The 25247-nt window shown below is 44.1% G+C and overlaps 1 protein-coding gene across 4 annotated transcripts; it reads right to left on the reverse strand.

Moving 5' to 3' along the window:
- Positions 1-573: 573 nt before the first annotated feature.
- On the reverse strand, positions 574-24659 carry ppp4r4 (protein phosphatase 4, regulatory subunit 4). Of its 4 annotated transcripts, XM_069685777.1 has the most exons (26): positions 24092-24656; positions 23516-23801; positions 21812-21885; positions 14644-14746; positions 14405-14552; positions 12705-12778; positions 12258-12364; positions 9353-9460; positions 9147-9268; positions 8849-8971; positions 7257-7399; positions 7040-7159; positions 6612-6689; positions 6216-6299; positions 5594-5767; positions 5392-5497; positions 4774-4921; positions 4525-4669; positions 4347-4385; positions 4172-4243; positions 4031-4094; positions 3726-3803; positions 3496-3586; positions 2560-2612; positions 1861-2443; positions 574-1388 (listed from the first exon to the last, which is right to left on the reverse strand). In XM_069685777.1, exons 2-26 carry the CDS (start codon positions 23621-23623, stop codon positions 1343-1345), a joined length of 2991 nt encoding a protein of 996 aa, XP_069541878.1. In that variant the 5' UTR covers positions 23624-23801; positions 24092-24656; the 3' UTR covers positions 574-1342. The 4 variants fall into 4 exon arrangements, with proteins under 4 accessions (XP_069541878.1, XP_069541906.1, XP_069541887.1 ...); XM_069685805.1 differs by having other exon boundaries at positions 4031-4088; positions 23516-24659; XM_069685786.1 differs by having other exon boundaries at positions 5392-5494; positions 23516-24657.
- Positions 24660-25247: the final 588 nt, after the last annotated feature.

Genomic DNA, 25247 nt, shown 5'->3' on the forward strand with positions numbered 1-25247 from the left:
CCTGCCCAGCTGCCTTTTGGATATATATATATAAATTAATTATTATAATATATATATTTGTTTTTATATATTTTATATGAATAATTATTTATTGTATTATATATATACATTACATCATATAAATATAATATCATTAAATATTTATATTTATTATATACACAATATTTTAAATACATTATATATTTACTATATAAATATAATGTAATTATAATTAATATAATATATTTAATATGTAATTATATACATTTGATTATGTTTATTTTGTGAATTACATTCACTGTCTTGTTTTGTCGTTAATATTTTAAGTTTTCCCTGAATAACAGCTGAATCAGAAAATTCAGCCTTGTGTTTCTCTGCTTTGTTCGTCCACATTAAATGTAATGTTTGTATATTGATGTCGCCCTCATTTAAGTTTAAACAAAAAATCTGTATGTAAACAAAGCAAGCATAAAGGGTATTTTTGTACTTAAATTGTGACTTCAATAAGCATTTATTCCCGAATTTGTAAACAAAATTACATTATCGTAACTATGACTATTTCATGGTATAGGAAAACAAATAATTTACGTTGGGCAAGAGTATTTTAAACAGACTTTATAATAGAAATGTTACTGTGATTCTCTATAAGAAGATAAAGTATTTTGGTATGAAAACCTGCACTTTTAATGTACAGAAGTATCCTGGATCATAAACACAGGTGTGACGTTTGTGACAAAACAAACCGCTTGAAAATCGATTCGCAATTCAGTGAGTTATGAATATTTTACTTGTGGAAAGATCTCCTGCTGTCAGATACTTACGTACTTTCGGGGACACTGCTACCCCACTCCAATATGGCCGCCGCGTTGTGCTCCAGTGGACAGCCGCGGCCAAGGCGGAATTTACGTATATCTAATATATCAATGACTAAGATGACACATGATGTCATCAAACATCACAGTGGCGTCACATATTCCAACCAATCATCACACACTAGAATTATATCAGACAAATGTCAGATAATGTTAAAAAATAAATCAGAGTTCAAGGGTTTCAGCTTGTTTGAGTGTTTATCCAACCAATAACACGTCAGCAGATGAAACCACAGTCAATAAAACACACGGACAGTTTGTGTGAAGTTTACTGAGCCAATCAAGTGACAGGAAGATATCATTACAGTACACAGTGCTCAGAAAATAAAAGCAGCTCATTGGTTTCAAACTGAAGTCAAACTCTACTGTATCCATTAGTGACTGTGCCTGGTGCATTCTGGGTAACTACTTGCGTCTTGCATTCATTCTTTAACTCGTGAAGCAGACTGCTGATTGGCTGGTGGCCTGGTAGAGGTATGATGACCTTATCTTCAGTCTCGTCCTGATTGGACGCTGAAAGAGTTCGACTTCCTGTTTCTGTAAGCCAAAAAACAAAAAACAGCACAGAAATAATTTCTTAATTCTGGAACCATAAGTGACTTATAATTGTGACATTAAGATTGCGGTAGCTAACGCTAGTTAAATCATAACAGGGTTTTAATTAGATTAAACAAGGCTAAACTAACGAGGCTAAACATAGTTCTAAACTAACAAGGCTAAACATAGTTCTAAACTAACTAGGCTAAACATAGTTCTAAACTAACAAGGCTAAACCAGATGCTAAACTGTTTTAACTGTGGAACCACAAAGACCCAGACATCAGGTCCATGTCCGTTCTCACATCTTTGAAATGCTGGGATCTCCTGGGATTGTTGAATACGTTCAGAGAGTACCTTGTTTGGGGGCCTACTGGACCTGGTCTAGAGGCCTTTGGCTTACAAACTGAAAAAATGATATGGGATTATAACTCGTGGAGGTCTACCAGCAGAAATTTTAAGCTACAACTCACATTGACAGCTTTCTGGACTGGCTGTCCTTTATCCCGCATCCTCGGTCCATCGTTTTACTGCGCTGGTCCAAAGTACTGGTCCTATGGTCTCTCTGTTCCAAAGCACTGGTCCTATGGTCTCTCTGTTCCAAAGCACTGGTCCTATGGTCTCTCTGTTCCAAAGCACTGGTCCTATGGTCTCTCTGTTCCAAAGCACTGGTCCTATGGTCTCTCTGTTCCAAAGCACTGGTCCTATGGTCTCTCTGTTCCAAAGTACTGGTCCTATGGTCTCTCTGGTCCAAAGTACTGGTCCTATGGTCCCTCTGGTCCAAAGTACTGGTCCTATGGTCTCTCTGGTCAATGGAACTGGTTCTGTGGTCCATCACATTATTTCTGTGATCCATGTTACTGATTCTGTGATCCAATGTATTGGTTCTATGATCTCTCTGTTCTAGAGGGCTCGTTCTGTGGTCCATGATACTATTTCTGTGGTCTAGTGTACTGGCTCTGTCCAGGAGGCTGGTTGTGTTGCTGCGGATAAGGACGGGCATGGAGGAGGTGGACTGGGTTGCCATAGTGAAGTGGGCAGTCCTCAAGGAGTCGTCTATAAAACACAAACACTATGTGAATGAAGAGAATCACATAGACTGTCCTCCTGACTGTGATGGTCCTATAGTCCTAAAGAACTGCATTAACTGGGTGTATGTAAGGTGGAAGTACCTTTGTTGGATAACATGGAGGACTTCCCAGGTCCAGATGGCTCTTTCACTTTCCTGAAACGCAGAACCAAAACAGAGAACATTAGGAACAACATAGTTCCCTAGAGTAGCATAAACACAACCACAACCAACAGTGATGTCAGAGTGTAGGGGCAGCAGCAGCGTCGTCCATGGGGACTTTGCTTGGGAACTGGAGGATCACCTGTTGAAGCCCAGCTCGGACCGTATTCTTGAGCAAGGAACCATACCCCAAACAACTCAGGACACCCTCCTATGAGCCAGCCCCCTCAATCTGAAATCTCACCATACATCATAGGTTCTGTTTGTGCTTAAAGTTTCTAACAACAGAGTGAATGAAGTTAATTCCCCACAAGGGATTAGTAAAGTTTCTTGTTCTTCTGAAGACACTTCTACATCACAGCAACGAGGAGAGCACCACTAAGGGTTAGTAGAGAATAAGATCTGTGTGCCAGCTGGAACTTGCAATGTCTTTCTCATCCCAGACGACCATCATGGTGTTACAGCTCCATTCAGATGGGCTATGTTGCTTACGTCTCTTGGACGTTGGGGATGGTACCTGCACAGGAGAGAAGCAGCAAGCAACGCCTTTCAAGTCCCTCTCAAGGCTCGTCAGAATATTTTTAGGACATGAGAGACGTGCCAAGTCTACAAGAAGTGGGCACAAAGCCGTTGGTCCAGAAGTTCAAGAAAAGATAAAAGGACAAAATGTCTGACCAGATCTATAAAGTGATCAAGGCCAAGAGGATGAGGAACAAGATCAATAGAAGGAGGCAGCAGAGAAGTGAATTAATTATGAGTATCATCAAGTCTGCGGTACCAATCCGCTGATCGATCCCAGGTGACAATTTACCTACACCTCTTTACACTTGTGGATATTTAAACGTGAAGTTGAGGGCTGATTCAAAGTGGTTCTTACAAAGGTCTGTCTGAGTTGGCAGCTTTGGATGTCGTTGGCTGACTGCTGAGTGATCGACTCCGCGACAGTTTAGCCCTCCTCATTTCTTTACCTGTAAGAAGAAGAAACATCCTCATCATCAGGTTTGTAGACAAAGCAAGACCTTAGAGTTCACAGTTGACCATTCTGAGGTCATATCTACAAGGTCAATCACAGCTTGTCTTCATCTTATTTTTTTTTTATTTTCTTACCGGAGGAAGAGAAGGCGGCTCCAGACGAGGACACGGACATGGATTTGGTAGCAGATAGACTGGTCTTACTGTCTCTTCCTGTCAAAGAAAGACTCTTTTCACCAATTTTCCAGTTTGAGATCAATAAATGACATCTATCTATCTATCTATCTATCTATCTATCCACAGCACTGGAAACACAACTCTGACAGCATAATATACTACTACTTCTAATACTTTTCATCATTTTAAATTCATCCCCACAAACGCTCCAGACAGTAAACTCTCCAGTCAATGTTTTTTCTGCAGAAATAAATTGTGCTCACGTTTCCTTTCAGTGTGTTTTTCAGAGTTCACTTTGCCGTCACTCTGCTGGCGCTCCAGCTGTTCCTGGAGACAGATGAAGATGTCACTTAAACCAAACAAAGTGATTCAGACTGAAGATCATTTGTCAGGCTCAGACTCACCATCTCCTGCAGCAAAGTCTCCTCTTTCTCCTTCTTCTGGTCCAGTAAATCCCTCTCCTGCCTCTTGTGAAACTGAAAGCACACAACAAACCAGATGTAGGTAACAGGAGGGACACGAAAACCTGCACTGGGATTTATTTGATATGGTAGTCCTTCATGAAAACAAGCTGCTTACAGGCTCCGTGAGGTCCAGTTTGTCCAGTTCCAACACTGTCTGAAAGACATCATGGACACAGTTAATTCATCACAGACCCAGAAAGTCTTCTGATGGCAGGTCTGGACTGGTATCTGTGAACTAGTTTAATCTAAGACCTACACCAGCTCTGGACTGGTCTCAGGTGTCATAGTGTTACCTTGCGGATGGTGGCCACCACGTCCTTGTCTTTCTCTCTGCAGAGGAGTTTCTGGACGCAGAAGTCGAGCTGCTGCAGCAGTGGTTTGTCAGCCGGCAGGCGGAGCGATGAACGCAATCTGGGTAACAACTGGCAGAGCTTGTACCTGACAGACAGATAGGTGAACAGACAGACAGGTAAACAAAAAAACGGGGGTGAAACAGAGAGAGAACTTTCACTTGCCTCACAAGACAACCCTGACAGATCTACCTGACGTTGGCGACGGGGTCGTGGACCAGGTCCAGTGCTGGGATTAGGAAGTGTTTGTTGAAGTATTTTCTGGAGAAGATCTCGGTGGCCATTTCACAGACATCCAGGAACCTCAGACGGTTCCAGTAGCTCCGTCCCTGAGCCAGATCTGGGGATCAGGACCAGACAACCATCAGCATCTGTTTGACAGCCATAAATGGGATCTACTGTAGTTTAACTGTTTTTCCAAACCCACCACAGACCCTTAGGCCCCAATAGACAGTGCACTTGCAGAACTGTGATTTTGCTGTGAAGTAAACTATAAAGTTTGCATCTTAATTTACTGGAATGGACAAAGGCAAAAATGCTGAATACATTGGGCACTTTTCTCCTTTGACTTAAAGTGTTTTCGGCCCAAGGCATGCAGATCTCTCCTGCAAAATCACAATGCATCAAGCAAGCTAACCGCTCACTGCCTCTGACTCCTAAATCCTTGTTCTGTCTGATCTCAGCTACGTCTCCTGCCTTGCACACATTGACAGTGACGGTCCCTAACCTTGGAGAGGAAGTTCAGGTGTTTATGATGGATTTATAAAAGCACACTCCGACACCTGGACTGAAGGATCGCAGTATTCTGACCTTGGATCAGTCGCTCCATCATCTCCTGACGCTGTTCCTGTTTCCGGTTATAGCGCAGGAACGCACAGAGCGTCCGAGCCGCCTCCTTCTGAACCGGTAGCACCTTCTGCAACAATGACAACCAGAGGGAATTTTACCTGTCTGATCGACCAGGTCATCTGGTGTACCATGGCATTTTTGTATCGTGTGCTGTTGTGCTGACGTTGGTGGTGAGGATGTTGAATATGCGAGGGGAGAAGCTCTGGTGCAGCACTTCTCCAGGCAGCAGTCTAGCCAGGCAGCTGTAACGCTGCAGCAGCTTCTCGTGCAGCCGCCAACGCAGAGAACATCCAACCTTCTGCTCTGCTAACAGCAGCGCCGCCAGCAGCTCTGGGAACTTATCAGGAACCAGGAAAGAGAGGCAAGATTAGAAAATACCAAAGAAACGAAAGAAAACATCGTCAAGAGGTTCCACAAAGAAAAGGAAGAGGAAGGACTTCGAAGCTTAATCCAAAAGGCAACTGGACTTGAAGTTGTACTTGGTTGAAGTTCTTTAACACGTTTCACCTCTCATCCGAAAGGCTTCTTCAGTTCTAAACTGACTGGTGGACAGAGCTGGAATATAAGCTTCTGTAGATCGTTAGTATGCTAATAGATGTGTTATCAAGGGAGAGTCATTAACCTGAACCGTTAAGCTGTTGGAGTCCAGTTGCCTTTTGGATTAAGCTTCGAATTAGCATGACCTGGATGACTCAGAACCTTCACAGACAAGAGGAAGGACTGAAGGATAATGAGCCCAGCTACAACCAAGAACTAGTTCCAGCGTTGGAGGATCATAATCCCACCTTGTTGTCCAGCGTCAGGTTCTCTTCTCTAGAAAGCAGTGCCTCCAAAGTTTCCTCCAAGTGATTCATCAGAGCGTCCAACACCTCAACAACAATAACAATGAAAGCTTCATCTACACACTTACAAAACTCATTTGTATGAAATAAAAGCAACAAGTTCAGATGGCATGTGCTGATATCTGGTACAATGTGTGATGTAGATCTATGTGAGCAAATTAAATGTCAAAGAATCAATAATATCATTGTGTGTGTTTCAATAGAAACTATCAAAACAAACACTGATAATCAGTAAGTCATTGTAAACAAACAACAATAAACGACATGCAAACAACATTCCCACTGTGATGCAGTGTGCAGCCAGGCATCCTGATTGGTTGAGCAGGTGTGAACTCTCACCTCCAGAGCGTCGTCCTGCAGCAGAGCCAGGAGCTCTGTGTGGACCAGCTGGACATTTGAACCGAGCAGCTTTACCACCTGACAAGAAGGGGCAGGGCCATCGTGTGACATCAGGAGAGCCAACCAGTCTTATGAACTACTGATTTACAGAGCCTTGTTTAATTCTGAAAGTCTGCAACTTTGCTCTCAATAACTTTTAAGTTCAGCAGAACAAGTCATGCTTTTGTATCTTTTCATCATTCCTCATCAACAGCTACCCGACTTTAATGTCCCAATCCTCTGCAGAGGATGACACTTTTTATCACCCAATTATCTTTTGTCTGGTGCCACCCTGATGACAAACTTTACTTTGTTATCTTTCCCACAGGTAAGACTAAGAATAAATCAGTAGGTCTTTTGTTTGTGTTTTGCTGTAGATGTTATCTGACCTGGTGGAAACTGGCTGCAGCACTTCGTCGAACGCTGACCTCTGGGTCACAACAAAGACTGGAGAAAGACGGGTAGAGCTCTGACAGGAAGTGAGCCGAATCAGCAAACACCACCATGGCCTGGAGAGAGAGAGAGAGAGAGACAGACAGCAGGAACTTATATCACGTGTCTAGAAGATTGAAGAGTGAACCGATCTCTGAGTGATTCTCTGTTTACAGGCAGGTTGTAGCAGCAGTTGCAACGTATCAGCATCGCCTCGTTGTTGACATCAGTTTGGTTCCCCTCAGTCTGCAGACCAGTGATACACAGCACCTTAAACCTCTGCAGCAGCCGGCCCTTCTGCTCATCTGAAAGAGAGCCTGAAACACAGAGAGACCTTTAAGACCTTTGACAGGAAGGTTTCATGATTTTTTAATTTATCTCCTGACTTCAACTGTCTTTTAATGTAATGTATTTCTATCTTATCTTTTGTCTTTTTTCTGTGTTGTTTTTACCTGCTTTCCTTTTTTCTCCTGTCACTTTGTAACCTCGTTAAGAAAAGTGCTCTATAAATAAAGTTTATTATTATTATTATTATAAAAACACCTCATCAGAGAGAAGACAGTTTTGAGATCTGCATTCAATCAATCAATCAATCAATCAATCAATCAATCAATCAATCAAATTTTATTTGTATAGCGCCAAATCATAACCAGGGTTTCTCGAGACACTTTACAGAAAGAGCAGGTCTAGACCGACTCTTTGTTAAGTTATTTAAAGAGAGGCCCAACATGAATCACCATGAGTAGCACTTAGCAATTCGGCACATTGGCAGAAAAACTTCCTTTTAACAGGCAGAAACCTCGAGCAGAACCAGACTCATGTTGAACATCTGAAGAGACTGGATGGGCCGAACATGGGATAGAAGGAGATGCAGGATAGAGACAGGCAAAGAGAGCAACAACAACATATGTCCTTGTTACATGAACAACAACATATGTCCTTGTTACATGAACAACAACAGACACATACTGATGGTTACAATGCCAATAATAGTGGTAGACTAGGGTGAAGATTGGCTAAATAAATAAATAAATAAATAAATAAATTAGCGAGAGAAGCAGAGTAATGATAAAGGCTGAGGTAATCGTAATTGTAACAGTTGAAGTCAACATTCACTTTAACTGCAGTCTGAAGTCACAAACTGACCCTGTGACAGGAACAAGAATGCTCAGCTCTCAGTCTGGTTATTAAAGGGCTGAATGACTCAGAGTAAGGACCCTGATATCTTACCTCTATAACCATAGAAACAAACAGCTGTATATCTGTGCCCCTGTTCTCCCAGGTTGCATGGTCATGAATCTTCTACAAGTTCTGCCTCATCTATGGAGACTTTTCCGATGTAGATCAGCAAATCTCCTAACCCTAAAAAAAAGTCTGGACTAAGGCCTGCGCCCTCCATCGGATTCATGTGGAGATTTGAAATGTTTGGCCATGTTCCCCGATCTTTCAAACATGCAGTGATCAACCCACTTAAAAAAAAAACCAGAATCTAGATCCTCAATAATTACAGACCAATTCCCAAAATCCTTGAGAAAGTAGTCTTTAATCAACTGTTGTCCCATCTGGCTCAAAACTTTCAGGTTTCAGAGCGCTTCTATTGAAAATAATAAATCTTCTAGCTGCTGACTCAGGAAACTGCTCGCTCCTTTTGCTCCTAGTTCTTACTGCTGCATTTGATACAGTGGATCATTCTATACTCACTCACAGGTTAAACCAGTGGGCAGGGGTCTCTGGTTCTACTGTACGACATCGCTGTTTAATCTCACCTTCCAGTCCGCTGCAGAGCTTCCCAAACTGGAACGACAGCGATACCAGGACAGCTTCATCTGCCGGTGACGACACCTCACACACTGACATCACCAGTGGAACCACAATATGGACTCTGTCGTCTGAGAGAGGAGCAGGCTTTTAAACAAGTGTTTACAGATCTGGATACAAACTGAGTTGATACAGGTCTACCAAAGCTAGAAGGAGATGTGTGCTCTGTGGGTTTATTGTAGTTTAACTCTGATGTAGGTTTTCACAGTCTGACGAAACATTAATTCAGCAGCTCTGAAGACGCACCGCTGTCCATCATCTCCATCAGGTTGATGATGGTGTCGAAGGCAGCAAGGCGAACGTTGCTCTCCTCATCCTCAGCCAGCTCCACCAGCTCAGGAAGCAGCTCGGTCCTGGTGTCGTCCACCCTGAAAGACGGACACGAGAGACTATCCAACAACAGCAGGACGTTTGGTTTGTATTCGCTTTGATTCCATGTGTGTAGAGTTTACCCGCTCGCTCTGGCAATGCTCTCCAGCTGACGGCACATACAGGCTCGGACCTCAAACTCCACGTCCTGACACAGAGAGCGAGCCAGCGGCAGCAGCTCCTTCTTCACTCTGTCTCAAAGGAAACAGTCCTGTTGTTACCTGAGCAGGTCCACCATCACACCTGAGATCATTGTACTGCATACTGTTTTTCTTCTGTGTGTAGTATTACAGTGTGTGTGTTGGTACAGTGTGTGTGTGTGTGTGTGTTAGTACAGTGTGTGTGTTGGTACAGTGTGTGTGTGTGTGTGTGTGTGTGTGTTAGTACAGTGTGTGTGTGTTAGTTCTGTGTGTGTGTGTGTGTTAGTACAGTGTGTGTTGGTACAGTGTGTGTGTTAGTACAGTGTGTGTGTTGGTACAGTGTGTGTGTTGGTGCAGTGTGTGTGTTAGTACGTTGTGTGTTGGTGCAGTGTGTGTGTTAGTACAGTGTGTGTTGGTGCAGTGTGTGTGTGTGTGTGTGTGTGTGTCTGTGTGTGTTAGTACAGTGTGTGTGTTACTGTGTTACTTTTTCGGCCCATCCAGTCTCTTCAGATGTTCAACATGAGTCTGGTTCTGCTCGAGGTTTCTGCCTGTTAAAGGAAGTTTTTCCTTGCCAATTTGCCGAAGTGCTAAGTGCTACTCATGGTGGATTCATGTTGGGCCTCTCTTTAAATAACAGAACAAAGAGTCGGTCTAGACCTGCTCTGTCTGTAAAGTGTCTCGAGATAACCCTGGTTATGATTTGGCGCTATACAAATAAAATTTGATTGATTGATTGATTGATTGATTGTTACTACAGTGTGTGTGTTGGTACAGTGTGTGTGTTGGTACAGTGTGTGTGTTGGTGCAGTGTGTGTGTTAGTACGTTGTGTGTTGGTGCAGTGTGTGTGTTAGTACAGTGTGTGTTGGTACAGTGTGTGTGTTGGTACAGTGTGTGTGTTAGTACAGTGTGTGTTGGTACAGTGTGTGTGTGTTAGTTCTGTGTGTGTGTGTGTTGGTACAGTGTGTGTTGGTACAGTGTGTGTGTGTTAGTTCTGTGTGTGTTGGTACAGTGTGTGTTGGTACAGTGTGTGTTGGTACGTGTTAGTACGGTGTGTGTTGGTGCAGTGTGTGAGTTAGTACAGCGTGTTGGTACAGTGTGTGTGTTGGTACAGTGTGTGTTGGTACAGTGTGTGTGTTGGTGCAGTGTGTGTGTTGGTACAGTGTGTGTGTTGGTACAGTGTGTGTTAGTACAGTGTGTGTGTTGGTACAGTGTGTGTGTTGGTACAGTGTGTGTGTTGGTACAGTGTGTGTTGGTACAGTGTGTGTGTTGGTACAGTGTGTGTGTTGGTACAGTGTGTGTGTTGGTACAGTGTTTGTTGGTACAGTGTGTGTGTTAGTACAGTGTGTGTTGGTACAGTGTGTATTGGTGCAGTGTGTGTGTTAGTACAGTGTGTGTTGGTGCAGTGTGTGTGTTAGTACAGTGTGTGTTGGTGCAGTGTGTGTGTTGGTGCAGTGTGTGTGTTAGTACAGTGTGTGTTGGTACAGTGTGTGTGTTAGTATAGTGTGTGTTGGTACAGTGTGTGTGTTAGTACAGTGTGTGTTGGTACGGTGTGTGTGTTAGTACAGTGTGTGTTGGTGCAGTGTGTGTGTGTTAGTACAGTGTGTGTTGGTACAGTGTGTGTTGGTGCAGTGTGTGTGTTAGTACAGTGTGTGTTGGTGCAGTGTGTGTGTGTGTGTGTGTCTGTGTGTGTTAGTACAGTGTGTGTGTTACTACAGTGTGTGTGTTGGTACAGTGTGTGTGTTAGTACAGTGTGTGTTGGTACAGTGTGTGTTGGTACAGTGTGTGTTGGTACAGTGTATGTGTGTTCATACGGTGTGTGTGTTCGTAGGGTGTGTGTTAGTACAGTGTGTGTGTTAGTACAGTGTGTGTTAGTGAAGTGTGTGTGTTGGTACAGTGTGTGTTAGTACAGTGTGTGTGTTGGTACGGTGTGTGTTAGTACAGTGTGTGTTAGTGAAGTGTGTGTGTTAGTACAGTGTGTGTTGGTACGGTGTGTGTTAGTACAGTGTGTGTTAGTACAGTGTGTGTGTTGGTACGGTGTGTGTTAGTACAGTGTGTGTTAGTACAGTGTGTGTGTTAGTACAGTGTGAGTGTTGGTACAGTGTGTGTTAGTACAGTGTGTGTTGGTACAGTGTGTGTGTTGGTACAGTGTGTGTGTTAGTACGGTGTGTGTTAGTACAGTGTGTGTGTTGGTACAGTGTGAGTGTTGGTACAGTGTGTGTTAGTACAGTGTGTGTGTTAGTACAGTGTGAGTGTTGGTACGGTGTGTGTTAGTACAGTGTGAGTGTTGGTACAGTGTGTGTTAGTACAGTGTGTGTTAGTACAGTGTGTGTGTTAGTACAGTGTGAGTGTTGGTACAGTGTGTGTTAGTACAGTGTGTGTTAGTACAGTGTGTGTGTTAGTACAGTGTGTGTTGGTACAGTGTGTGTTAGTACAGTGTGTGTTAGTACAGTGTGTGTGTTAGTACAGTGTGTGTTAGTACAGTGTGTGTTAGTACAGTGTGTGTGTTAGTACAGTGTGAGTGTTGGTACAGTGTGTGTTAGTACAGTGTGTGTTAGTACAGTGTGTGTGTTAGTACAGTGTGTGTTGGTACAGTGTGTGTGTTGGTACAGTGTGTGTGTTAGTACGGTGTGTGTTAGTACAGTGTGTGTGTTGGTACAGTGTGTGTGTTGGTACAGTGTGTGTGTTAGTACAGTGTGTGTGTTGGTGCAGTGTGTGTTAGTACAGTGTGTGTGTTGGTACAGTGTGTGTTAGTACAGTGTGTGTGTTAGTACAGTGTGTGTGTGTGTGTGTGTGTGTGTGTGTGTGTGTGTGTGTGTGCGTGTGTGTGTGTGTGTGTGTTACACTCACACATGGGAATCAAACTTGCAGGCAACTTTTCCTAAAATGCGGCAGCTGGACAGACGAGCCTGAAGAGAGTGAGACAGCTGAGACTGATAGAGGAGAGGGTTCAGCACCTGCAGAGAGACAAACAGGTGTAGAGAGAGCAAGGTTACACACACAGGTAGACTGAATTAGACACCTGAAGGCCTGCACCGACGGACAGGTTGACACAGAGGGAAAGAGAGATAAATGAAACACAAGACAGTTACAGGTAAGAGGGTTAGGGTTAGTGTTATCCTGGAGAGGCAGACAAAGATGGAGAAACAGATAGGCAGGTACAGATGAACAGTAAGAGGAGGTTCGGAAAGAATGCAGGTAGACAGGTTAAGAGGAAAAATTAGAGATAGGTAGAGAGAGAGACAGGACAGAGGAGACAAGTAGAGAAAGAGAGACAGGTAAAGAACAGAACTATACCTCCTGTTTGATGGTCTCTTTGGGCAGAGCGTTGATGGCTGACAGCAGAGTTTCCAACCAGGCATTGCTCACCACTGTCAAACAAACAGCAACTCATATTAAACTGTAATATATTATGTATTATATGACTATCTGTATCATATTACATTTCTATGTATCTAAACACAAGAACACTAAGTGGCATTACTTAGTCACAGTTAATATCATCCTGATGTTCACTATTGTTTACAGAACTCGCTGCTATTAATCACAACATTTCCCACTTTATCCCATAACTGTCACTTTAACTGGTCACCTTTACTCCTCCTTGTATACCAGATGTATACCTTACATCTACCTACATACCTTATTTTATTTATTTATTTTATTTACTTACTTATTTTTGTCTGAATTTCCCCTCTGGGCATCAATAAAGGATGATCTTCTTTAATCTTATTTTAAGTCCAAATTTTCCAAATCAACTTCTGTGTCTCTGTGGTTCAGGTGTTGTTACCTGTGTCTCTGTGGTTCAGGTGTTGTTACCTGTGTCTCTGTGGTTCAGGTGTTGTTACCTGTGTCTCTGTGGTTCAGGTGTTGTTACCTGTGTCTCTGTGGTTCAGGTGTTGTTACCTGTATCTCTGTTGTTAACTGTGTCTCTGTGGTTCAGGTGTTGTTACCTGTGTCTCTGTGGTTCAGGTGTTGTAACCTGTGTCTCTGTGGTTCAGGTGTTGTTACCTGTGTCTTTGTGGTTCAGGTGTTTTTACCTGTGTCTCTGTGGTTCAGGTGTTGTTACCTGTGTCTCTGTGGTTCAGGTGTTGTTACCTGTGTCTCTGTGGTTCAGGTGTTGTTACCTGTTTCTCTGTTGTTAACTGTGTCTCGGTGGTTCAGGTGTTGTTACCTGTGTCTCTGTGGTTCAGGTGTTGTTACCTGTGTCCTGGTGGTTCAGGTGTTGTTACCTGTGTCTCTGTGGTTCAGGTGTTGTTACCTGTGTCTCTGTGGTTCAGGTGTTGTTACCTGTGTCTCTGTGGTTCAGGTGTTGTTACCTGTATCTCTGTTGTTAACTGTGTCTCGGTGGTACAGGTGTCGTTACCTGTGTCTCGGTCGCTCAGGTGTTGTTACCTGTGTCTCTGTGGTTCAGGTGTTGTTACCTGTGTCTCTGTGGTTCAGGTGTTGTTACCTGTGTCTCTGTGGTTCAGGTGTTGTTACCTGTGTCTCTGTTGTTGTTACCTGTGTCTCTGTGGTTCAGGTGTTGTTACCTATGTCTCTGTTGTTGTTACCTATGTCTCTGTTGTTGTTACCTGAGTCTCTGTGGTTCAGGTGTTGTTACCTGTGTCTCTGTGGTTCAGGTGTTGTAACCTGTGTCTCTGTTGTTGTTAACTGTGTCTCTGTGGTTCAGGTGTTGTTACCTGTGTCTCTGTTGTTGTTACCTGTGTCTCTGTGGTTCAGGTGTTGTTACCTGTGTCTCTGTTGTTGTTACCTGTGCCTCTGTGGTTCAGGTGTTGTTACCTATGTCTCTGTTGTTGTTACCTATGTCTCTGTTGTTGTTACCTGAGTCTCTGTGGTTCAGGTGTTGTTACCTGTGTCTCTGTGGTTCAGGTGTTGTTACCTGTGTCTCTGTTGTTGTTAACTGTGTCTCGGTGGTTCAGGTGTTGTTACCTGTGTCTCTGTTGTGAACTGTGTCTCTGTGGTTCAGGTGTTGTTACCTGCGTCTCTGTCGTTACCTGTGTCTCGGTGGTTCAAGTGCAGCAGGACGGTCTTCAGGATGGAGTAGGTGTGTGTGTGGATCAGGATTATGTCGTCCTGCAGGATGGTTAAAAACGAGGCTGCTGCTGCAAGCTGGATTTCTGCTCCGGCGCCGTTCAGGGCCTCCTGAGTATGACAGGACAGGTTACTTGAATGACACACTTGATCGACACACCTGCCATGTCCTACTGCACACCTGATGTTACAGTGTACATACCCGGACCTTTGGTACGACCCGACGAAACGTCTCAGCTGGATTCTGGCGGACAAGGACTGGCAGGTTACTGATGACACTCGCTCTCTGCACCTCCTGACCCACACTGATGACACCAGGAGGAACATACAGGGTGAATTTCTGTTTCAAGAGAGATCTTTTACAGATTTAAAAATAGGACCTAAAAATAAACCTTGAGGAAATCCACAACTCACACCCAACTTCTGACACAATAACACACTTCACAGTGTGTTGCACTTCACTGCAGTCACGTCCAGGTACCCCCAGAGTCTCCTGCTGTCATCAGATGATGAGCTGACATCAGTTCATATCCTGAGTTATTTGCACCGTCAAGGATCCCCTGTAAAGGATCCACCGTCCAACCATCCATGATCCACTGTCTAGGATCAACTGTCTGGAATCCACTGTCAAACTCTCCAGAATCCACCTTCCAGCCACCTAGGATCCACTGTTCAGGATCCACTGTCTAATTGTCCGTCCAGGATCCACTGTCCAGGATTTACTGCCCAGGATCCACTGCCTAACTGCCAAGGATCAACCATCCAGGATCCACCGTCCAACTGTCCAGGATCCTGCAGCTTCAGTCCTGGTTGTTCAGTTCAGTTCAACTTCAGTAAACTAGTTGTTGATGCAGGATGATCACTTTCAGAGTTTAATGAAGCCCCTTTAACACATGCCACATTCCTGACATTACCCCGATGGTTGCTGCATGTGTGAACGCAAACGCCCAGACTTTACTCCGACTTTCTCCTGCTAACGACCTAGTGTCATGTCATGCCGATGTAATGGACTGTACTTATACAGCGCTTTTCTCGTCTGTGCGACCACTCAAAGCTGCTTTTACACTACATGTCACATTCACCCATTCACACACACATTCATACACTGATGGCAGAGGCTGCTACCTAAAGTGCCCAACTGTCAACCAGTTATCACATTCATTCCCGTTGGCTAAGCCACCAGGAGCAATTTGGGGTTCAGTGTGTTGCCCAAGGACACTTCGACATGTAGCCTGAGGGAGCTGGGGATCGAACCTCCGACCTTCCGATTGAAAGACGACCGACTCTACCACTGAGACACAGCCGCCCCCATGTGTGAACGCAGCAGGAAATACTCAGGAACATCCACCGTGTGTGCGAGTGACAGGGGAAGGGAGGGGGCGGGGGGTACTGTGGCAAACAATATGTCACTCTATTTAAAGAAAGTTACATCATAAGTCCCTCAGAACTGTGCTTCATTCGTCTCCACCGCGTGTTAGCGTTTGTTCACACACTGCTTTAATCTGCTCACCTTGTTTTCCTCAGTTATTTCACCTGCTGTACCTGCTCACACCTTCACCTGCTGTACCTGCTCACACCTTCACCTGCTGTACCTGCTCACACCTTCACCTGCTGTACCTGCTCACACCTTCACCGGCTGCACCTGCTCACACCCTCACCTGCTGTACCTGCTCACACCCTCACCTGCTGTACCTGCACACAGCAGCTCTCTCTGTTCACATTCATCCTGAGCTGCAAATTTTACAAAGTTGCTAAAATAACACAACTCGCGTTTTTTATTTTTCACCTGCGATCTCGTTTCCGTGAGCCGAGCGTGAAGGAGGCTCGTTGTCGATCAAACCTGACTAATGAGAGCGACACCACACAGCTGCACTTAAAATCTTTAAAGCAGAATAAGAAGGTCAGTATTTAACTGAAAATGTCACACCTCAATCAATGCATTCACAGGAGGGATGTAATAGCAAACGTCTGTTTTCTGATGAGCATGTGGGAGATGCTGCTGCAGGTATGGGAGCGACAGAAAATGAGGAACGATTGTCCAACAAGTTAATGGATCGTGGACGACCATGTTTTTGACACATGACAGAATTACTTGCCCCCCCCCCCCAGCTTTTCTGACCGGTGGTATGGGGCCACTGATAAACACATCTGCATCCAGAGAGCTGAGTGTGTTCAACAGACCCGTGAAGTCCTGTTTCAGCACTTCAGATTGTTGCTTTGCAGTATCATTTGACCCTATGTGCAGCATGATGTTTTTCACTGTAGGATGTGCAGCAACAATATTCGGGACTCTTTCTGCCATGTCAGAGACCACCTCCTTGGGACTGAGCACTTTGGTGTTTTTACTGCACATTCTTTGTACATCTCTCACAGCAGTGTCGCCCACAGTCAGAGTCTGAGGCCCAGGCTTTAGCTTTCCCTGCAGCCTTCTACTTTCTGACATGCTTTCATTCCTTACCCTGCTGTCTGAGGATGGAGGGTTATCTAGGTCATCAGATGAAGATCCAGGGTCCAGCAACAGTGGAGCAGATTTGTTGCTGTAGTCCTACACACTCCTCTGAGCTTCCCTGTGAGCAGTTTCCCAGCCACAATGTTCATGTTATAGAGACTGTGTCTGCCCCCCCCAACCCAGGCCTGTTATTACAGTTAATTCAAACTCAAATAAAAAAGGAGTAAATCAAAAAAATTTAATAAAAATTAAAACAACAACCAAAGTTATGCCAAAAAATATGAGAATTAAATGTGGTGTGTTAAATATCAGATCCCTGTCATCTAAAGCTCTATTAGTGAACGACCTGATATCAGATGATCATATTGATTTACTCTCTTTAACTGAGACTTGGCTGTGTCAGGAAGAATATGTCAGCTTCAATGAATCCACTCCTCCCAGTCATCTTAATACTCATACTCCTCGAGACACTGGTCGAGGTGGTGGAGTGGCAGCTATCTTCAGTTCTAGTCTTCTAATCAACCCTCGACCCAAACTTAGTTTCAGCTCTTTTGAAAGCCTTGTTCTGAGTTTTTCACACCCAGCCTGTAAAACTTTACAGCCTGTTTTATTTGTGATAGTATACCGCCCTCCTGGCGCATTCTCTGATTTTCTAACTGAATTCTCAGAGTTTTTATCAGATTTAGTCCTGAGTTCAGATCAAATAATTATTGTAGGGGACTTCAATATTCATGTAGATGTTGATAATGATGGTCTTAGCATGGCATTTATGTCCCTTTTGGACTCTATTGGTTTCACTCAAAGTGTAAACCAGCCTACTCACTGCTTTAACCACACCCTCCACCTTGTTCTAGCTTATGGCCTTGAAACCGAAAACTTAATTGTCTTCCCACAAAATCCTCTTTTATCAGATCACTATTTAGTAACATTCGATGTCCTGTTAACCGACTACTCTCCAGTTAACAAACATGTACTCACAAGATGTTTGTCTGATAGGACTGTAGCTAAATTTAAGGAAACAATTCTTTACCACATCTGTTTCCTACAGAAAGCTCTGATGCTAATGTTAGTCCCTCTCAGCTTGATCAGTTTGTTGATAGTCCTGCAGGTTTGCTGAGAAGTACTCTAGACTCGATTGCCCCCTTAAAGAAGAAGATTATTAAACGACAGAGGCTAGCTCCATGGTATGACTCAGAAACTCGTAACTTGAAACAAATGTCGCGTAAATCTGAAAGAATGTGGCGATCCACCAAAACAGAAGAGTCTCGTTTACTCTGGCAAAACAGTCTTAATAAATACAGGAAGGCCCTACGGCATGCTCGAGGTGTCTACTACTCCTCCCTCATAGAAGAACATAAAAACAATCCCAGGTACCTTTTCAGCACTGTAGCCAGGCTGACAGAGAGTCACAGCTCCACTGAGCCAAGTATTCCTATAGGCCTCAGCAGTGATGATTTCATGAGCTTCTTTAATGACAAAATCCTAAAGATTAGAGACTCTGTAACCTCCTGCCGTTACCTGGTGCAGATGTATCTTTGGAAACTGCTCACACACCTGATGTTTACACTGTTTCTCTCCAATTGACCTTCCTGAGCTTAATTCTCTGATATCTTCGTCTAAACCATCAACCTGTCTTTTAGACCCGATTCCAACCAAGCTGCTTCAGGAAGTCTTTCCCTCAATTAGCACTTCTTTACTAGATGTGATCAATATGTCTTTATCGACGGGCTATGTACCCCAGCCTTTTAAACTAGCTGTAATTAAGCCACTTCTTAAAAAGCCTACCCATGATTCAGGCACCTTAGCTAACTATAGACCTATATCTAACCTTCCTTTTATCTCAAAGATCCTTGAGAAAGCAGTCGCTAATCAATTATGTGACTTTCTTCATAACAACAGTTTATTTGAGGACTTTCAGTCAGGATTTAGAGTCCACCACAGCACTGAGACAGCACTGAGAGTTTCAAATGATCTACTTCCTGCTTCAGACAGAGGACTTCTCTCTGTACTCGTCCTGTTAGATCTTAGTGCCGCTTTCGACACGATAGACCATCACATCCTGTTACAGAGACTAGAACAGCTAATGTTCATTACAGGATCTGCACTAAGTTGGTTTAAATCTTATCTATCAGATCGATCTCAGTTTGTTAATGTTCATGATGTGTCCTCTATGCAAACCAAAGTTAGTCATGGAGTTCCACAAGGTTCTGTGCTCGGACCGATTCTTTTTACCTTATATATGCTTCCTCTGGGTAACATCATGAGGAAACACTCCATTAATGTTCATTGTTATGCAGATGATACTCAATTATACTTATCTATGAAGCCAGATGAAACCAATCAGCTATCTAAACTAGAAGCATGCCTTAAGGACATAAAGATCTGGATGACTAGAAACTTTCTGCTACTTAATTCAGACAAAACTGAAGTTATTGTGCTCGGCCCAAAACACCTTAGAGACTCTTTCTCTAATGATATAGCTGCCCTAGATGGCATCAGCCTGGCATCCAGCACTACTGTTAGGAATCTGGGAGTTCTGTTTGATCAGGATATGTCCTTCATCTCCCACATAAAACAAATATCAAGGACAGCCTTCTTTCATCTTCGCAACAAACATCAGACACATCTTGTCTCAACACGATGCAGAAAAACTCGTCCATGCATTCGTTACTTCCAGGTTGGATTATTGTAACTCGTTACTATCAGGCTGCCCTAATAAGTCACTAAAAACTCTGCAGCTGGTACAAAATGCTGCAGCACGTGTGCTGACAAGAACTAGGAAGAGAGATCACATCTCTCCTGTATTAGCCTCTCTGCACTGGCTTCCTGTAAAATCTAGAATAGAATTTAAAATCCTTCTTCTTACTTACAAAGCTCTTAATGGTCAGGCACCAACATATCTTAAAGAGCTCATAGTGCCATATTACCCCTCTAGAACATTGCGCTCCCAGGATGCAGGCCTGCTTGTGGTACCTAAAGTCTCTAAGAGTAGTGTTGGAGGTAGAGCCTTCAATTACCAGGCCCCCCTCCTCTGGAACAATCTACCAGTCAGGGTCCGGGAGGCAGACACCCTCTCTTCTTTTAAGAGTTCAAACTTTCCTCTTTGATAAAGCTTATAGTTAGGGCTGGCTCAGGCTGGGACTAGCCCAGAGTTATGCTGCTATAGGTTTAGACTGCCGGGGGGATCTGACACACCAAGCTTCTCTCTCTCTCTCTCTCTCTCTCTCTGACTCTCTCTCTCTCTCTCTCTCTCTCTCTGACTCTCTCTCTCTCTCTCTCTGTCATATTAATGCAGCTCATTAACTCTGTATCTTCTGGTCCCATTAACATTACTAACCACATATCTTCCCGGGAGTTCTTGTGCTCCCTTGTCTTGAAGGTTCCTGAGGATCGTTGCTGCAGACCACCTGCTGCTGTGGACCTGCTCGACTGCAACAACTACTAACATCAGCCTTCCCCATAGTATCATTATTGTTGCTGCTAATGCTAATAGTAGACCTGTTGACTTCAACTGTTACAATTACGATTACCTCAGCCTTTATCATTACTCTGCTTATCTCGCTAATTTATTTATTTATTTAGCTAATCTTCACCCTAGTCTACCACTATTATTGGCATTGTAACCATAAGTATGTGTCTGTTGTTGTTCATGTAACAAGGACATATGTTGTTGTGGTAACAAGAACATATGTTGTTGTTGCTCTCTTTGCCTGTCTCTATCCTGCATCTCCTTCCATCCCATGTTCGGTCCATCCAGTCGAGGCAGATGGCTGTTCAACATGAGTCTGGTTCTGCTCGAGGTTTCTGCCTGTTAAAAGGAAGTTTTTCCTTGCCAATGTGCCGAATTGCTAAGTGCTACTCATGGTGGATTGATGTTGGGCCTCTCTTTAAATAACATAACAAAGAGTCGGTCTAGACCTGCTCTTTCTGTAAAGTGTCTCGAGATAACCCTGGTTATGATTTGGCGCTATACAAATAAAATTTGATTGATTGATTGATTGATTGATTGTTGTGCACTGCCACACTCGGTTGTTGGGGAGGTTTGTTGCTAACCCTCCCTTTCGCAGCTGTCCACCGCTGTGTCTTACCAACTACCGGGGTTGAGGAGGCGCTCTGCATGGGAGGTAGTGAAGGCCAGCCGGTCTCATCACATATCTCAGCGCGCTGTGCTCTGCCTGTTATTCGTCCTCCCATTTCCCAGGGACGTGATTTACTTTTGGGCTTTGCCCCAAGATAGTTCCAAGGAGGACGACCACTCGAAGATTTATTCCACAGTACAGAGCCCCCCTGTTTCTTCTTTTGTGTGTGTTCCTTAGCCGTGTGTTAGCTTGCTCTTGTCCACTGTTTTGAGTCAACGGCAAAGTGGTGTCATTCCCACACAGACCGTTCACCTGCACATTCACTACTAGGCGGTGAATTTTGGTCTCCAGCACTGCAATCTTTTGTTTGTGGTCGTCGTCCGTGGAGAAGGGAGGCATCTTGATGCTAGTTAGCTTTAGCTGTGTGCTAGCTGTGTGCTACGTTTCCAAGTGCTGCAGTACAGGCTTGTGCTGTTGTTAGGCCACAGTCATGTAGCCCTGCGCAGGTCATACAATTGTTAAAATATGCCAACAGACCTATTAAAAATCTATAAAGAATTACAGTCCAGGTGATTTATAATTGTCCAGGATCCACTGTCGATTAGTTAGAGTGAAACAAATGAAGATATCAGCAACAGAATGTAAGCAAAGCGGAGAGCGAGCAGCAAAGCGTCTGCACTGCGAGAAAGCAGGAAGTAAAGTTTACAAAAGATCTACAAACATGATCATCTACATCGACCACACGGTGACCAGACTCATTAAATATCCTTAAAACTATCTGGCAGCCATCGCTAATGTTAGCATCATCTTAAGCTGCAGTTCAACAGTCAGCTGGGTCTTACCTGAGCAGGTACACAGCTCTCTCGATGTCATTCAGGTCTTCATCCACAGTCAGCTGATCGATCTCCTCCGCCGTCTGAATCAAACACAGAGTTCACAGCGTCGATCACATCAAGCTTCCTGACGTGGTTCCTTTAAATCTCTTTGATATAACAGAATGATCGGAACAAACAAGCAGCGCACAGACTGAACAGAGTATTTACACCAGGACCTAAAGCGTCGTGACACTTTAACGCTCACTTGTTAATGGTTATAAACCTTTATACACTTTTGCCCCGTACTGTTTTTGCACTTTCTCTGCTCATCATGTTTACATTTGCACTACCTCCATACAGCCACTCCTCAGTGTTGCAGTGTTAGTTAGTTATTTTTATTTTATTTCCTCTCTAACTTTATTATTTTCTTACAGGCTTGGGGGGGGGGGGGGTGACAGATGTGTGATGTCATATGTCTTATAAGCTACTTGACGCCTACATTTCCCGCAGGATCAATAAAGTATCTATCTATCTATCTAGAATCACTTTCTATTTACAGTTGATCACAAGCTTAATGATGAGGCTCAGAGGTAAAGCGGGTTGTCCTCTAATTGATTTGTCTGCAGTTCAATTCTTGATCCTCAGTTTTTAAACAAGACACTGAACCTGTGTGTGCATGTTCATCATCAAGCCCCGCCCCCTCCACCCCCCCGAAGGTACAGGAAGAAGAGAGGAGAAGAAGAGAAGGAGGAGAAGAGAAGGAGGAGAACAACAGAAGGAGGAGAAGAAGAGAAGGAGGAGAACAACAGGAGAAGAAGAGAAGGAGGAGAACAACAGAAGGAGGAGAAGAGAAGGAGGAGAACAACAGGAGAAGAAGAGAAGGAGGAGAACAACAGAAGGAGGAGAAGAGAAGGAGGAGAACAACAGAGGGAGGAGAAGAAGAGAAGGAGGAGAACAACAGGAGAAGAAGAGAAGGAGGAGAACAACAGAAGGAGGAGAAGAGAAGGAGGAGAACAACAGAAGGAGGAGAACAACAGGAGAAGAAGAGAAGGAGGAGAACAACAGAAGGAGGAGAAGAAGAGAATGAGGAGAACAACAGGAGAAGAAGAGAAGGAGGAGAACAACAGAAGGAGGAGAAGAGAAGGAGGAGAACAACAGAAGGAGGAGAAGAAGAGAAGGAGGAGAACAACAGAAGGAGTTCAGTTTCGAGCCTTAAAAACGAATTTAAACAATAAAAGCTTTAATGTTTTAATGATGAAGATAATTCATGTGTGACATCATCACGGCTGATAATAATGTGTGACATCATCACGGCTGATAATAATGTGTGACATCATCACGGTGGATAATGAAACAGAAAGGTGTGTAATGCAGGTATTTACATGTTTCAGGTTTAAATTGATTGATGATCAGGAAGTCGCTGGTTGATTTATAATTATTGATCCAAACTAACATCATTTAACGTCATTTAATTGATACTGACATTGATATCCTCCTAAATGTTCAACACGTTTAAAATGTTCGCTGCAGGAACCTCATGATGTCAGACAGACAGGCAGACAGACAGACAGGCAGACAGACAGACAGAAAGTGCGTCACGCTGCGGGTCTCCCCTCCGCTTCCTGCAGTGAAGCTCCTCATCATCACTGATCTTCATCACCCCCCCCACACACACACACACACACAAACACACACACCCACCACCACCTACGTTATGAAATGATGACGTACCTTGAGGCTCCTGCGGATCGGCCTCTCGATGAAGGCAAGCTCGTGCAGCTCCTCCAGCTGCGCGAGCAGCAGGCTGGACTGAGTGCCCGTCATCCTACCGGAGAACATCTGCGCACCGGAAATGTCCCAGTCAGCTGCTGGTTGTTAGTGGGAGAGCACGCGGAGGGTCTGCGCACCAACCATCCCGAAAGGGGGGGGGTTAACCGTCTCCAAGGAGATCCCGGCTTGATCCGTGCGGGCGGAGGGACCTCACGCCAGACTCTTCGTTATTTGCTAATAAAACAATCTGTAAAAGATCCAAAGTGAAACTAACAAACCAGCAGCGTCCAGTCTTCTATTCGGCGCACATTATAAGATGTCTGATATTTCTTGAACAGAGTATCCCAGTTTGTTAGAATGGGAGCGGGGAGAAGATGCCACCACCAGCCGCTAACTCTGACCGAGTCCGCTCTCAGCCTTACGCGGATGAAACCTTGAGCCAGACCTCGTTTAAAAACATGATCGTTTAAACAGATGACTTAGGGTTAGGGCTAGTTAACCCATCAATCTAACACAAGCCGACATAAAAAATATCACCTTTCATTTCGGCGGATCTTCAGCTCACACTGTGGTCAGTACGGAGGGACGTCACGCCAGAGTCCATTCAAAATTCGCATGACAGAATTTCATCACCATTAAATAAAGGTGACAATAAAAATATTTAAACATTAGAAACTTAATCAAATCCCCACGGCATCATCTTTACTTCGGCCTACACTGAGCACACCAGAAAACACTTGGTTAGGAGAAATCAGACCTACACCCGAGCCAACTGTTCCGTCCTGTGCGGCAGGCACGTCACGCGAAACTGCGTTCCATTTGTAGCTCCATAAAGCGTCTGTGCTCACTTAGACCTCACAATACGCAAAACCTTTAAAAGGTATATATTTGGGCACGACCCTCTCATTTAGGCCTAAATGAATTCAGCAACAAGCGATAATTGCAAGAAAATGTCGCTGACTGTGAGGCCAGGTCCGTCTGCTCGCTCCCACACGGAGGGCGGAACCGAGCCGTGCCAAATAGCAGAAAGTTGAGAGTTCATCTGTGTCTGAAGCTTCTCGTTGGATTTTCTGTGAGCGGATGTGACCAGAAACTCCTGCAGCACATTTAACCCGGAACCCGACCTCCTGCAGTCCGTATAAACCGGGTCGGTTTGTGAATCGGTATAAATGTCTGAATAATGAATGGAGTTTCGTTTGGCAGCATTTAGTCTGAAGCTGTTGTTTTTCTATAATTCACTGACCTGCTGCTGAAAACGGACCAGACTGCAGACCGGAGGCTGAACCGGGCTAAAGGGACCGGAACCGGGCTATCTGCTAGCTGGAGGCTAACGCCCTGCAGTGCAGCAACTGAAGCGTTACCATGGAAACGTCCGTCTGTTGGTGCCTAAACTCATTCACAAAGCCCAGCTTAAACACACAGACATCCCATAATAGTTCTAGCTCAGGCTGAAACAGCAGCCAGTTTTCAGCCTGAAAGCATCCTGATGTGGTTCCGGCTCTGAGGATGAACCCGTCTCATCCTGTAGCGCCACCATCAGGACAAACGGAAACTTTTGTCACATCTGAACAGATGTGTGACTGATCGTTTCTTTGTCTCAGCATGTTTGATGTTCACAACGGAGTTTGTGTTACAGAGAGATCATGTGACCAAAGATCCGATCACCTCTCCTCTTATTTCTGAGGTTTAATTA

The sequence above is a fragment of the Semicossyphus pulcher genome, unplaced genomic scaffold, assembly GCF_022749685.1.
Source record: "Semicossyphus pulcher isolate SPU_LCO1_2020_fin unplaced genomic scaffold, fSemPul1.0.p SCAF_11, whole genome shotgun sequence".
Classification (NCBI taxonomy): Eukaryota; Metazoa; Chordata; class Actinopteri; order Labriformes; family Labridae; genus Semicossyphus; species Semicossyphus pulcher.